At 49.5% G+C, this 12,286-nt stretch overlaps 1 protein-coding gene across 2 annotated transcripts; it reads right to left on the bottom strand.

Annotated features, from left to right (window-relative positions):
- Window positions 1-87: 87 nt before the first annotated feature.
- On the bottom strand, window positions 88-11,966 carry LOC119198479 (titin-like). 2 transcript variants are annotated; one of them, XM_062559123.1, is made up of 10 exons: window positions 11,875-11,966; window positions 3,312-11,181; window positions 3,133-3,220; window positions 2,929-3,025; window positions 2,728-2,836; window positions 2,460-2,591; window positions 2,149-2,238; window positions 1,864-2,007; window positions 1,578-1,762; window positions 88-1,496 (listed from the first exon to the last, which is right to left on the bottom strand). In XM_062559123.1, exons 2-10 carry the CDS (start codon window positions 11,178-11,180, stop codon window positions 1,328-1,330), a joined length of 8,883 nt encoding a protein of 2,960 aa, XP_062415107.1. In that variant the 5' UTR covers window position 11,181; window positions 11,875-11,966; the 3' UTR covers window positions 88-1,327. The 2 variants fall into 2 exon arrangements, with proteins under 2 accessions (XP_062415107.1, XP_037311594.2); XM_037455697.2 differs by having other exon boundaries at window positions 2,947-3,025.
- Between the last annotated feature and the right edge of the window lie 320 nt (window positions 11,967-12,286).

Genomic DNA, 12,286 nt, shown 5'->3' with positions numbered 1-12,286 from the left:
TTTAAAATGTCCACAAGATGGCATCGATGACCAACACAATAAGCCCCGATCACACGTTTCTTTCAAGAAGGGAACTGAGAAAGCGAGCAGGTTTTATATTGTTTATTATTTAAATAAATATTTACACGACAGCTTTGTATAAATCAAATGTATTTTTCTTACGCAACACATTTTTCTAAAAAGCAACTGCTTTAACAAGTAAGAACAAAACAAGGGATGGATTACGATGACACGGAGAATCTGTGTCGATCACTGAGCAAATATTCATATTTGCGAACCTGGATCACATTTAGCGTCAATCCAATAGCACTCGACCTTTGGGGCTCAAGACCGTGCTCATCCATTATAAATGTCGTTACAGTATGCATGATAGTTGGATACACAATTGAATTTGTTGTTACTAAAAGGAATAGTAGGATGGTACTAACTCAATAAAAAAAAAAAGGCCATACAGCATGGCTAAGAAAAACAAACATCTTAAGTCACACGTTAATCATTCAGGCACAAACAAAGCAATAGACAGCCTCGGTGAAATCAGCACTCGCACAGTAAAGGCTACAATAACCTGCTAAACGGTGGACCGCTTATGGCTCATAAGCTTTCAGGCGTGGCGATTGAAAGAAAATTAAGCGCACACATTTAATGCCCCAAGCTGCGTTTCTAACCCACATCTCTTCGACCAGATTGCTGACATGAGTCACTCCGGTTAAATCAACCGGTTGGATGAGCTTAAACACTAAACACGACGGTGAAACGATTAGAAGGGGAAGACAACTTTAACCGCCCGATAGAAATAGAGTAGTTGTGACCTTTAAGCGCTGCAGCTTATTACACCACTACGGACCACAGATGTGTCACTTTTAACTGTAAAGAGGTGAGAAAAAGAAAAAAAACCTCAATGTACACGGTTTACATCAAGTAAAGCCATTAAAGCAAAATAAGGAAAAACTAAACCGTTTGACCTAATGCAACCGTATGCTTCTCAGGGACTAAAACAAAAAAACCAAACAATGAAATGCTCTTTGTTTTCTATTGCTGTCAGGGCATGCATGTAAACTATACGTCTAATAAAACCAATTGTTTACTTAAAAATGTACAAAGAAAATACTCTTTTGTTCAAAATACTATTCGGGGAGGGATTAAAGGGTGAATTAATAAAAAGGTTCAACAACACCTTGTTGTTTTCATCCTGAGATTTAAACCGATGTGTGTCCTCTCACAGGAGTAATTTACAGTTTTTTTTTAAAATTGCTACGCAAACACAGTTTCTGCATCAGACGCCGTGCCGGCGGCCCGAATCCCCCGTTTCCCCCCCTCCTGAAGACCGTCATACGGCGTCGGCGTCCGGCTGGGACGGGTGCGTTCCACTCACAAAGTTATAAACCAAAAACTGAGACGTGCCAAAGTAATGCGTGGCGAAGAGCTTCCCGTCGGGCGTAGGGTCGGAGAAAGCGATCTCGTCTTTGCTCAGGTAGGAGCCGTATATGAAGTTGTTCCTGGGCGAGAAAATTAAAAAAAAAGTTGCGACATGTTGCAATGGACATTTCTCAGAGGGGAGGGGGGGGCGACGCACTGACCTGAGGCACTCGAGCATGCGCGAGGCGATGCCCCGCCGTCTCATCATGTTGACCACCCAGATGCGGCTGATGCCGCAGATGGCCGGCTCCGCCGACGTGGAGCAGCACCAGGCCCGCTGACGCTCGAACATCACCTTCTCTCCCTCCGAGCCCTCCGGCGTCGGCTCCTCGATCACCCGGTGTCCCTGTGATCATTCACCAGGCTCAGCTCGCGGAAAACACCAGGCACGCCGTCTTTTTGCACGATAAGCGCGCGTGGCGGTGGCACGCCGTCGCCGTCTCTTACCTCCTGGATGTGCTCTGCTATGAGGCAGCCGCCCACCTTCTTGTCGTTGGAGATGAAGAGGAAGGTCTTGGTCTGAGAGGGACACTTGGTCTCCACCTGCTGGAAGCCCAGGTCGTTGTCCACCATCTCCCTGATCTCCTCCACCTGAGAAACAAACGATGACGTAGTCTTTATTTTCACAACAAAAACTAAATGTCCTTCAATGGATTTAGCAGATAAATCCCCAGCAGTGATGTTAATGTTGCCAATGTTAAATAAAGTAAAGTGCCCGCTGACATACTGTACCTTCTTCAGAGCGTATTTGGGATCATCTGGTAGGACAAGAATGATCTTTCCGTCTGGATACTCTGCTAAAATCCTCTCCTTTTTCCACCCCTGAAACAAAGAGGGGGGAAAAACTTGTAAGGAATATTTATAGCCCTCATTTGTGTTCTTGCAATCGCCCAAACTGCATCATAGTAAATATTAGAACGGTTTCCAGCTCTTGGTTATTCATTTGTTCAATTCAATTCGACTACTCCAGACGTGGTTGGCGTGATGCTCTGGTATTTGTTCGGTAGTTGGGAGACAAACAATAAGAGGAGACCTCCCCTCACCACGTATTTGACAGCGCTGATGAACTGGTTGTGGAACAGCAAGTGCTGGGATTCATCTTCGGGATTGGCAGCCGAGTAGAGCATCCCACACACGCTGCAGGCCACCGCTCCGAAATGCTTCTGTCCTGCATCCTACGAGACAGAGACAACACGGGTCACTCCTTTACGTGCTGCCAAAATACACAACACCTCCTCAACCTGCCATTTCTCAAACCTCCAGTTTCCTCGCCCTGTATAATAATAATAATAATAATAACACAATGCTTACAATAATGGTTTGGGTGCCGTCCTTGTCCGCCTCCTTTAGTTTCTTGACCTCTTTTTGGAGGCAGGCATCAGAGAGGGGAGTCCTGCCATCGTGTGGCTCCGCCGCTCCGCTGTGGCACAAACGCACATCACAACACACATTACTTCAGACCGCCAATGCTACGAGGTAGAAAATAAATAAATAAAAAACATGTCAAATGACTTGGGAGAAACTTCGCACTCTTGAGGCTCTTTCGATGTCTTCTCGGCTGAATGGACTATTTCGGTCTTATTCTCCGCAGAAGGATCCACGTCTGGGACTGTGAGAAAAGTAAAAGACCCATGACCACCAGAACACATTCTCTTGGCCTTCTTGAACATTTCCATAACGCTGTGACAACACTGACGAATTAAAATGAATGCATACCGGCCGGCTTTTCTTCACTCCTCAGTGCGTCCTCTGACACCTGGGAGCTGTCGCCACAGGCGATGGCCGAGGTGGGATCCGCTGTATCCTGAGTGAGAAAGCGGCGGAGCGGTGAGCGACACATTCCCCTCCAAAACGCCGCCGCCTGTGACACCAATCGTTAATTTTTACGAGCTTACCGTGCATTTGCCGTCTTGTGGTGGTGGCGCCGTGGGGGTTTTCTGCGGCACGGAAGCAACGTCTGCCTTCGAAGCGGAGGGCGCGGTTGCGGTCGAACGGCCGGCCTGCGGCGCCGCCTGCTGCTCGAGCGGCGCCTCGCCTCCGACCTCCGGCTTCGACGCGGGAGACTTCGACTGCGCGTCGACCGAAGCTCCGTGCTCCGAAGGAGCCGCGGCGGCATCCGAGGCCTTCGGCCGGGGAGCCGCGGAGGCGGCGGGCTTCGACTGAGCCGAAGGCGCAACGCCCCCGGGCTTCGACTGACCCGAGATCTGTCCGGCAGCTGTGCTCTGAGCTCTGAGTCTCGCCTGGTGAGCAAGATGCGACGAAACCGTGGCTTTCGACTGACCAGCGGCGGCAGGTTGAGCCGCGGCGTTGAGCGGAGCGTTCGGACGCGTCGGCTGGCCGGGCCTCGGCTGAAGGCCGGGCCTCGACTGAAGGCCAGGCTTTTTTGCCGCAACCGGTAGCGGGTCGTCATCGAGTTCAAAGTCATCGAAGGAATACTTGGGCCGGGGTCTGTACGGCTTGTACTCCACGGGCTTCTGTTTCTGCGCGCTGAGCCCATTGGGCATGGGCGGGGGCACCGCCGGGAGCGTCCGCTTTGCCGCTGACCGGGTCACCTTTGTGGCGGGCGCCGGCGCGGGGGTCTCTTTTGGAGTTTGAGCCTTAGTCTGCCTCGTGGATTTACGGGTCCCAGCACTACGCGTCTCAGTTTTGTCAGGTTCAGTTTTAGTGGGTTCACTTTTGGAAGTTTCCGCTTTAGTGGGCTCGGCCTTACTGGGTTCAGGCTCGGGAGGCTCAATCTTAGGGACTTCGGCCGGGGGCGCGGGAGGCGTGCTGCTGGAGGCGGGGCTTGGGAGGGGTGTTTTTGAAGGGCTGGCTTCAGGCGGAGGGGCCGTGGTCACGGGACTCACAGGGAACGGAGAGGACGCAGACAGGGGCAGCTGCCAATCCATGTCTGAAAACATCTGATTTGCTTGGTCGGATTTCAGTTTCTTTACACGTGCCCAAGACATTTTCTCTCTCTGCAGTTCAACCTGCCTGAGTCTTTGATAGCGGGTCAGCTTCTTCTTCTCGTGGGCTTTCAGCGGCACAGAGATCTGCGTGACGAAGAAACGCCTCTTCGGAGGCTCGGCGGGGGGCTTGGCCTCGGCTGAGTTGTCTGCCGAGGGCCGGGCCGTCGATGCGTCCTCAGCGGGGGTCGCCGATGCAGAGCTCCCGTCTGGACCAGCAGGAGCACCGAGCACCGCGGCGTCCGCCTCTGGCTTGTTGACGGGAGGACTTTCCGTCTTGCTGGCTTCGCTCTCGGCTGCCGCTGCCACCGCTGCTGCCGCCGCCGCCGCTGCCGCTGCCACTGCTGCTGCCGCCAGTTTCTCTTCTTCGATCCTCTTCAACAACATGCTGTCTGTAGCGATGTCCTCCGCGATCTCCTGACACAAAGCTAAGAGGTTCAGCTGCTGTCTGTTTGCGGTTCTCTTTGAGGCGGCAGCCTTTTCCTCGGCCAGAGCTGCCAGACGAGCTTTGGTCCTGGCCTGCGTGTTCATTTCTTGTTTCTTTGGTTTCTCTGGCCCCGGTTTCTTTTTATCTGCTTCAGTCTTTTCAGCAGTGCCGACTCGCTGCACGCTGGTCCCACAAGTGTCGTCTTTATTTTCCACATCAACCGTTTTCTTGGACTCCTTAGGAGCGATGGCCTCGGGGGTTTCCTGGGGTCTTTCTATAATTTGAATATCACTGTCTTCGTCATTCTCTTCTTCTGCTACTACGATCTCGCGGCCGATCTCTATATCCTCCATAATCTGCACTTCTTGCAGGTCCAAATTGGCCTCGGCGCTGTCCACCACGCCGCAGCTTTCATTTGTGACTTGAGCGGGAGAGTTCGCCACTTCCATCTCTGAGGTATTGCTGTCCGTCATGGCGCATGATGCTAGTTGGCTCTGATCGGAATTCGGAGGAACTTCAACACCTTCCTCGGTTGAGTTTTCGGTCACAAGCATGCTCCCCTGATCTAAAAGCTCGTTGGTATTCGTCACTTGGAGCTCGTCCATTGCCTGACATGGTGGCGCTTCGGCCTCGGGGAAGACGGTTTGTTGGCAACTATTTAAAATCATTTCACTTTCCATGTCACCTTCCAAAGCGCTGTCTGGATTCACCTGCTCCAAAAGAGAGTCCGACAAACCCGATTCGGCGGCTGCCTGAGTGACGATATCAAAGTGAATTTCCCGCTCTTGGATCGGTTCCAAGATCACAAACTCCTCGGACGTACTGTCGGGCATTTCCACTTTGGCGGCGGCCATGGTCGTCGTCACTGTGACGTCTGACACCTCCTGAGGTCCAGAGTCCTCCTGCGCATTGTCCAGAAACTCCGCGGCGCCGACGCAGTCCGGAGACCAACTCCTTTCACTCGTGTCCGGGGCATCTCCCGAGTGGCCATCCGGCACGCTGACGTCATCGCTAGAGCTGATTACCGCAACTTGTTTCACGTCCTCGTCCACGCGTCTCTGCTCCGACTGCGCAGGGACACAACCCTCTGGCACTCTGACGGTTCGGGCTTCGCTTTCAACCTCTTGGCCGCCTGAAACGAAAACCCGTTGCTCGACATTTTCCGGTTGTTTGCTACAACGGTTTCCTTCGTTAGCTGGCAAGCCCCCTTCCAGCTGCTGGGCGCTCTGTATGTCCAGCAGAGACAAACCGTTGTGGTTCTCCGACGCCGTAGAAATCTCTCGATCGTCGTTGCTCTCCGGGCTGCTGATGGGCTCGTACACTATCTGGTTGTCATGAAGCTCAACCTCCGACTGACTCGCCGCCTTAATCGGCTCTTCTTCCGCCCGGGTTAAGACGTCAACGTTGTGCGCTTGGTTACAAACAAAAAGTAATACTTGATTGCTTCCAGTTCCTCCTGCGTGTCCTTCAATATTACCGACTGCGACGTCATTGCCGTCGGCCTTATCGGAGGAAATGGTTGCAACCTCTTCTTTCACCTCTTTAATCCCTTGCCCCTGGACTTCCTCCCCTGAAGCAGAATCTACCCCCCCCATTGATGCACTTGTTACATCCATATCCACTTGGACATCACCAGCACTCTGCTCCGTCTGCGCGTCTTCATTATCCTTACTTTCCACAGAAGGTTTGTGAGTTTGATTTGATAAGGCCACGACGCGGTCACAGACATCCTGCACATCTTGGTTTTGCTGATCTGCTGCAGTGGAAACCTCCTCCGGCATTGCGTACGTTTCCATATTTATTTCACCCTCTGGAACATCCACCATGTCTTCGTTTTCCTCGCGCTCACAGCTTACGGCCACTAGATGCTGTGAGACTTCTGTGTGGAGTTCACTGACCTCCGGGCTCACGGGGCTTTGTATTTCCACTGTAGGTGATGGATTATAAACTTTGTCTGCCGTTGTTGTTGTTGTTTGCGCATCCATTTCTGTTTGATTGTCAGTGGCATCCACCCATTCAGCAAGAAGCTTTTCTGTGTTTTCTTCACGCTCAGTATTGGCATCAATACATTCTCCAAGTACTTCATTGACCTTCAGAGTCGTCTGGTTTTGTGTTTCTACTGCGGTGGTCTGGTGAGAGGTCTCCTCTGGTGCTGCCGTTGTCTCTGAATCCACTTCTCCTTTATTCTCGGGTACAATGACACCTTCTGTGACCGCTTTGTTTTCATTTCCATTTCTTTCAGGGGTCTGAATAGTTAGAACCTCTTGAGCTTTCTCAGATCCACCTGCTGACGGATGGCTGACTTCTTGGCTCCTGTCGGCCTCCATTTCCACTGCAGCTGCCGTCGCTGTATTCACCTCATTCGGACTTTTCTGACATGGTATTTCCACGGCTGATGCTGTGTTAGACGTCTCTTCTGAAGGCGTCGTAGTGGGCATGTCCACTTCTACTTGGCTTTTCTCCATTTCCACTGAAGACACTGTATTTGAACCCTCTTGTGGCGACGTAGTCTGCATTTCCATTTCACTCTCTGGTATATTCACAGAGTCAAACAGAACTTTATCTTCTTCCCCGTGACGTGGAGACACTACGTCCATGGCAGGTTCAATGACTTCTGGGCTCTTCTGGTCCTGTGTTTCTACCGTAGGGGCCATCTCAGAAATCTCCACTGAAGTCACCACCTTTCCTTCATGTTGATGTTTCTGACTTGGTATTTCCACGGCTGATGCTGTGTTAGATGTCTCTTCTGAAGGCGTCGTAGTGGGCATCTCCACCTCTACTTGGCTTTTCTCCATTTCCACTGAAGACTCTGTATTTGAACCCTCTGGTGATGACGTAGTCTGCATTTCCATTTCACCCTCTGGTATATCGATAGATTTAAAAAGGTTTTGTTCTCTATAACATCTAGACACTACGTCTGTAGCAGGTTCGACAGCTTGCGGGCTCTTCTGGTTCCGTGTTTCTACTGTAGGTGCCATCTCAGAAATCTCCACTGAAGTCACCACCTTTCCTTCATGTTGATGTTTCTGACTTGGTATTTCCACGGCTGATGCTGTGTTAGACGTCTCTTCTGAAGCCGTCGTAGTCAACATGTCCACCTCTACTTGGTTTTTCTCCATTTCCACTGAAGACTCTGTATTTGAAAGCTCTGGTGGCGATGTCGTCTGCATTTCCATTTGACTCTCTGGTATATTCACAGAGTCAAACAGAACTTTATCTTCTTCCCCGTGACGTGGAGACACTACATCCGTTGCAGGTTCAATAACTTCTGGGCTCTTCTGGTCCTGTGTTTCTATCGTAGGTGCCATCTCAGAAATCTCTAGCGTTACTTCTTGTGGATGTTTCGGACTTAGTGTTTCCACTGAAGGTTCTGGTATCTCCTCTGAGGCTGTTGTAGTCTGCATGTCCACCTCTATTTGACTTTTCACCATTTCCACAGAAGACTCTGTATTTGAACCCTCTGGTGGCGACGTAGTCTGCATTTCCATTTCAGCCTCTGGTATATCGATAGATTTAAACAGGTTTTGTTCTCTATAACATCTAGACACTACGTCTGTAGCAGGTTCGACATCTTGCGAGCTCTTCTGGTTCTGTGTTTCTACCGTAGGGGCCATCTCAGAAATCTCCACTGAAGTCACCACCTTTCCTTCATGTTGATGTTTCTGACTTGGTATTTCCACGGCTGATGCTGTGTTAGACGTCTCTTCTGATACCGTCGTAGTAAACATGTCCACCTCTACTTGGTTTTTCTCCATTTCCACTGAAGACTTTGTATTTGAAAGCTCTGGTGATGACGTAGTCTGCATTTCCATTTCAGCCTCTGGTATATTCACAGAGTCAAACAGAACTTTATCTTCTTCCCCGTGACGTGGAGACACTACGTCCATGGCAGGTTCAATGACTTCTGGGCTCTTCTGGTCCTGTGTTTCTACCGTAGGTGCCATCTCAGAAATCTCCAGCGTTACTTCTTGTGGATGTTTCGGACTTAGTGTTTCCACTGAAGGTTCTGGTGTCTCCTCTGAGGCCGTTGTAGTCTGCATGTCCACCTCTATTTGACTTTTCACCATTTCCAGGGAAACTTCCGGATTTGAAAACTCAAATGTCGATGTTGTTTGAGTTTCTATTTCTTTTTCCATATTTTCCACCTTGTGATCTTCATGATGTTCAGTAGATGTGTGTGTGGGAGAGGGACTTTTTACTTCCACTGTAGGTGCAATGTTAGACATCTCCTCCGGTGTCCTTGCTTCTATTTCACCCTCAGCAGGAGCAACGCATTCCGCCGGGGTCCCACCTTCACCTAGAACCGGATGATTCTGTCCTTCATCAGGAGCGTCCGTGGTGTGCTCGCGGTCTTCCGGTCTCTCCTGGCTTTCTAATTCTTCTCTTGATGCATGGTTAGACATCTCTGATGCCGTTGTAGCGTTTGTCTCAGGACTACTACTAGTGCAGTCAAAGATTTCATCCTTATCTTGATTTATGTTAGAATTTAACACATGATTCTCGTTGAATTCTGTAGGTATGCCCGTGGCGCGTTCACAGACATCGTGCTTATCCTGGCTTTGCATTTCCACTGCAGCCACTTGATTATAAATCTCCTGCTCTAGTGATGCAGCAGCACATTCAAAGTTCAAGTCCTTTTCTTTTTCGGTCATTGCATCGCCTTGGTTTTGTTTTTCCGCTTCCGGTGGCAAGTCGGATCTCTCCTGTGGGGATAATACCGTCTGCATGACCTCATCCTTCGGACCCTGTGAGACTGCGACACAATCCGGGAGGGCCTCGCTTTGATTTTGCTCGAGGACCAACTCACAATCTGGAGTCGTCGTTTCCGTACGGCTGTCAGGCCTTTGGTCCGGCACATCTTGGCTCGGTTGGAGCTCAGCGGAAGACTCGGGACCAGCGAGAGTCGGAGTCGACAGGAACTCCGCGGCTCTCCTTTCACTTTCATCCAGCTGCTCTTCAGACTCGGTTGCCAGTTGGTTCACAGCATCACACGATTGGGTAATTGTACATGGCACTTCACGGCTCACTTGATCCGCCGATTTGGATTCCTCTTGGAAGGTAACTTGGGTTTTGACACTGTGGTCACTTTGAGTCTCTGTTGTTGTCTGCCTTTCTGGATTATTGCCTCCTACCAGGGTCTTTTCTGGTGCAGAGTTTGTTTCGTCAGACAACGCTTTATCGTCTACATCACTGTGGTTTGCAGAGACACTGGCTGATTCCAGCACATCCTGCACCACACGCTCTCCTCCCTTACTTATACATTTTATATCCAGCTTTATCTCCTCAGAAAGTGAATCTTTAGATTCCTTTGTTTCGGTTTCCCAGCTCCCATCGGTCTCCACTATACAAACTGTTGTTTCATCTACCTGAACGTCACCTTCACAGCCTGGATTTGCCTCTCCAGTGCTAAAATACAGTGTTTCCACTGACGCTGCAAGTGATTCTTTATCCAAGTCCTTTTGGTGTTTGGTGACAAAGTCAGTCTCTGAATTATCCCCCACCTCAGATGGGATACAAGGCGAACCTTCGGTTGCAGTGACAGAGGACAATATTTTTCCACACGATGCCTGTGTGTCGTCACCTATGAGCTTTTGGCTCTCTGGATCTTTTAATTCCTGATGTACACTTTCATCAGCTGTGCACTTCAATGCAATGCTAGCTTCTGCACTCCCTCCCTTAGAGATGCACGTTTCCGTAGACTCTGCTTGTGTGGCATTGACTGACATTTCTTGTCCTTGTCGTTCGTTGTCAGAAAGCCCAGATTCTTTATTTTCGTCCTGACTCTCCTCTCCCACACTCGAGTCCGAAAATCTACCGTAATTGTGCTCCATCTGAACGGGGTCGGCGGGGGCAGACGGCAACTCTGTGGTTGCCTCCTGCGTGTCAGATGCAGAGTCTTCGTCAGTGCGCTTGACTTTGAATTTATTTGAATATTTTCTCATGCAGCGGGCCTTGTCGCCGTCGTCCCTGTCCCTGAAGAGGTCGGCCTTACTACCGTCACTACTCAATTCGTCCTCGGACTCTGTGGAGGCGGTTCGCTTCAGGGTGGCTTTGGAGTTGGCTTTCTGCGAGGGAGCTTCTCCGCAGGAGGCACTTGTGGCTTTTAGGAGCTTGGCTTTCGTCAAAGGAGGCTCACTAACGGTTTTGCTGGAATCCTTCGGGGGGGAACTCTGTTTGGACGACTTGGCGGGTTTACTCCCCCATTCCGCCGAAGTAGAAAGTTTTTTCTTAGTCCGTGGGTCGGAAGTATTTTCTTGTGCATTTCCAGTTACAAGGGACCTATTATTGGCAGCTGGTGAAGTTTTGGATGGCAGATCCTCTCCATCATCATCCAACTTCCTCATCTTGGGCTGAGAATCACGAGGAGATGATCCTCTCTTTGGGGCTGGCATTCTGTCAAAATATGTGACAAAACAAATATTAAGATCGCTAGTTAACAGGGGAGATGCAACATATGCCTACATCTCCATTTAACAAAACCCCCGCTCATCCTGCAGTTTCTCTTTTCTTTCTAGGTTAACAGAAACGTGATGAGGTAAATACGAAGTATATATGCATCCGAACGACATGACAAATGCTCTGTGTCCACATTGCACTAGTCGATTCCACCATAGCATGACATTAGTTTGAGCTACAATCGTTTCCTATATGGTTACCCTGGTTTCCCCAACAAACCACAAGGCTAACGTTGCACATAAACAATGGTAAATCGTAGTTCCATCAGGTGGCTAGCGAGTCACACGATGTGCGATCGACATTTAATCGGCCGTTACATCCAACGCTACATTGAATAAAGCACCGAAGGTCTGACAGTCGATGGAGATTCTTGGCACCGGGAGTTGTGCAGACAGTTAGAAACGCTCAGTTAGCTAGCTAGCGCTGGCTAGTGCTGCTAGCTGGAAGTCCACAGTGATGGAAGCTAACGCTAGCAGCGGCCAACTCGCAACAAATGAGCGAAACGAGACTCGCCGATAAAGTCAGTGAAAACCGGACGGAGACAAAGGGAGTGGAGCGAGCAGAGAACAGTCCTCATTGTAACAACGTCTGCGAAAAAACAGCGACAAGGCATCCGTTAATGAAACTCACTTTGATGTTTTCTTTTTCAACAACAGCTGTTTTTTTTTCTTTCCTGTGAATAAAAATTAACTGTACTTCCGGAGGGAAACAACGGATGTGACGTAGTGGCCCCCTCCAGGCACGTTTAAGAACAGGGCTAAAGTTTTGGAGATGAGGCTTCTACTTTTTATTGATTTATTATAGAAAAATACAGACGTATGTATATATTTAAATAAATGAATGATCCTGGACTTTTTAGTTTAGTTGATCAATTCTGAAATTAGGGAAGTCCCAACAATGCAAACTATGGCTGCAGGAGAACACAAAATCAAAAGCACATTCCAACCACTTTTATCCAGGATCACACTGAGAGAATACAGTAGAAAATATTTCCATTGTGTGCTACTCTCTACTTCATGTCAAATACATTTAAGTTGCAAAT

The sequence above is a fragment of the Pungitius pungitius genome, chromosome 19 (assembly GCF_949316345.1).
Source record: "Pungitius pungitius chromosome 19, fPunPun2.1, whole genome shotgun sequence".
Taxonomy (NCBI): domain Eukaryota; kingdom Metazoa; phylum Chordata; class Actinopteri; order Perciformes; family Gasterosteidae; genus Pungitius; species Pungitius pungitius.
Note: the sequence above shows the minus strand (reverse complement) of the source record. Positions and strands in the feature narration are given on the sequence as shown.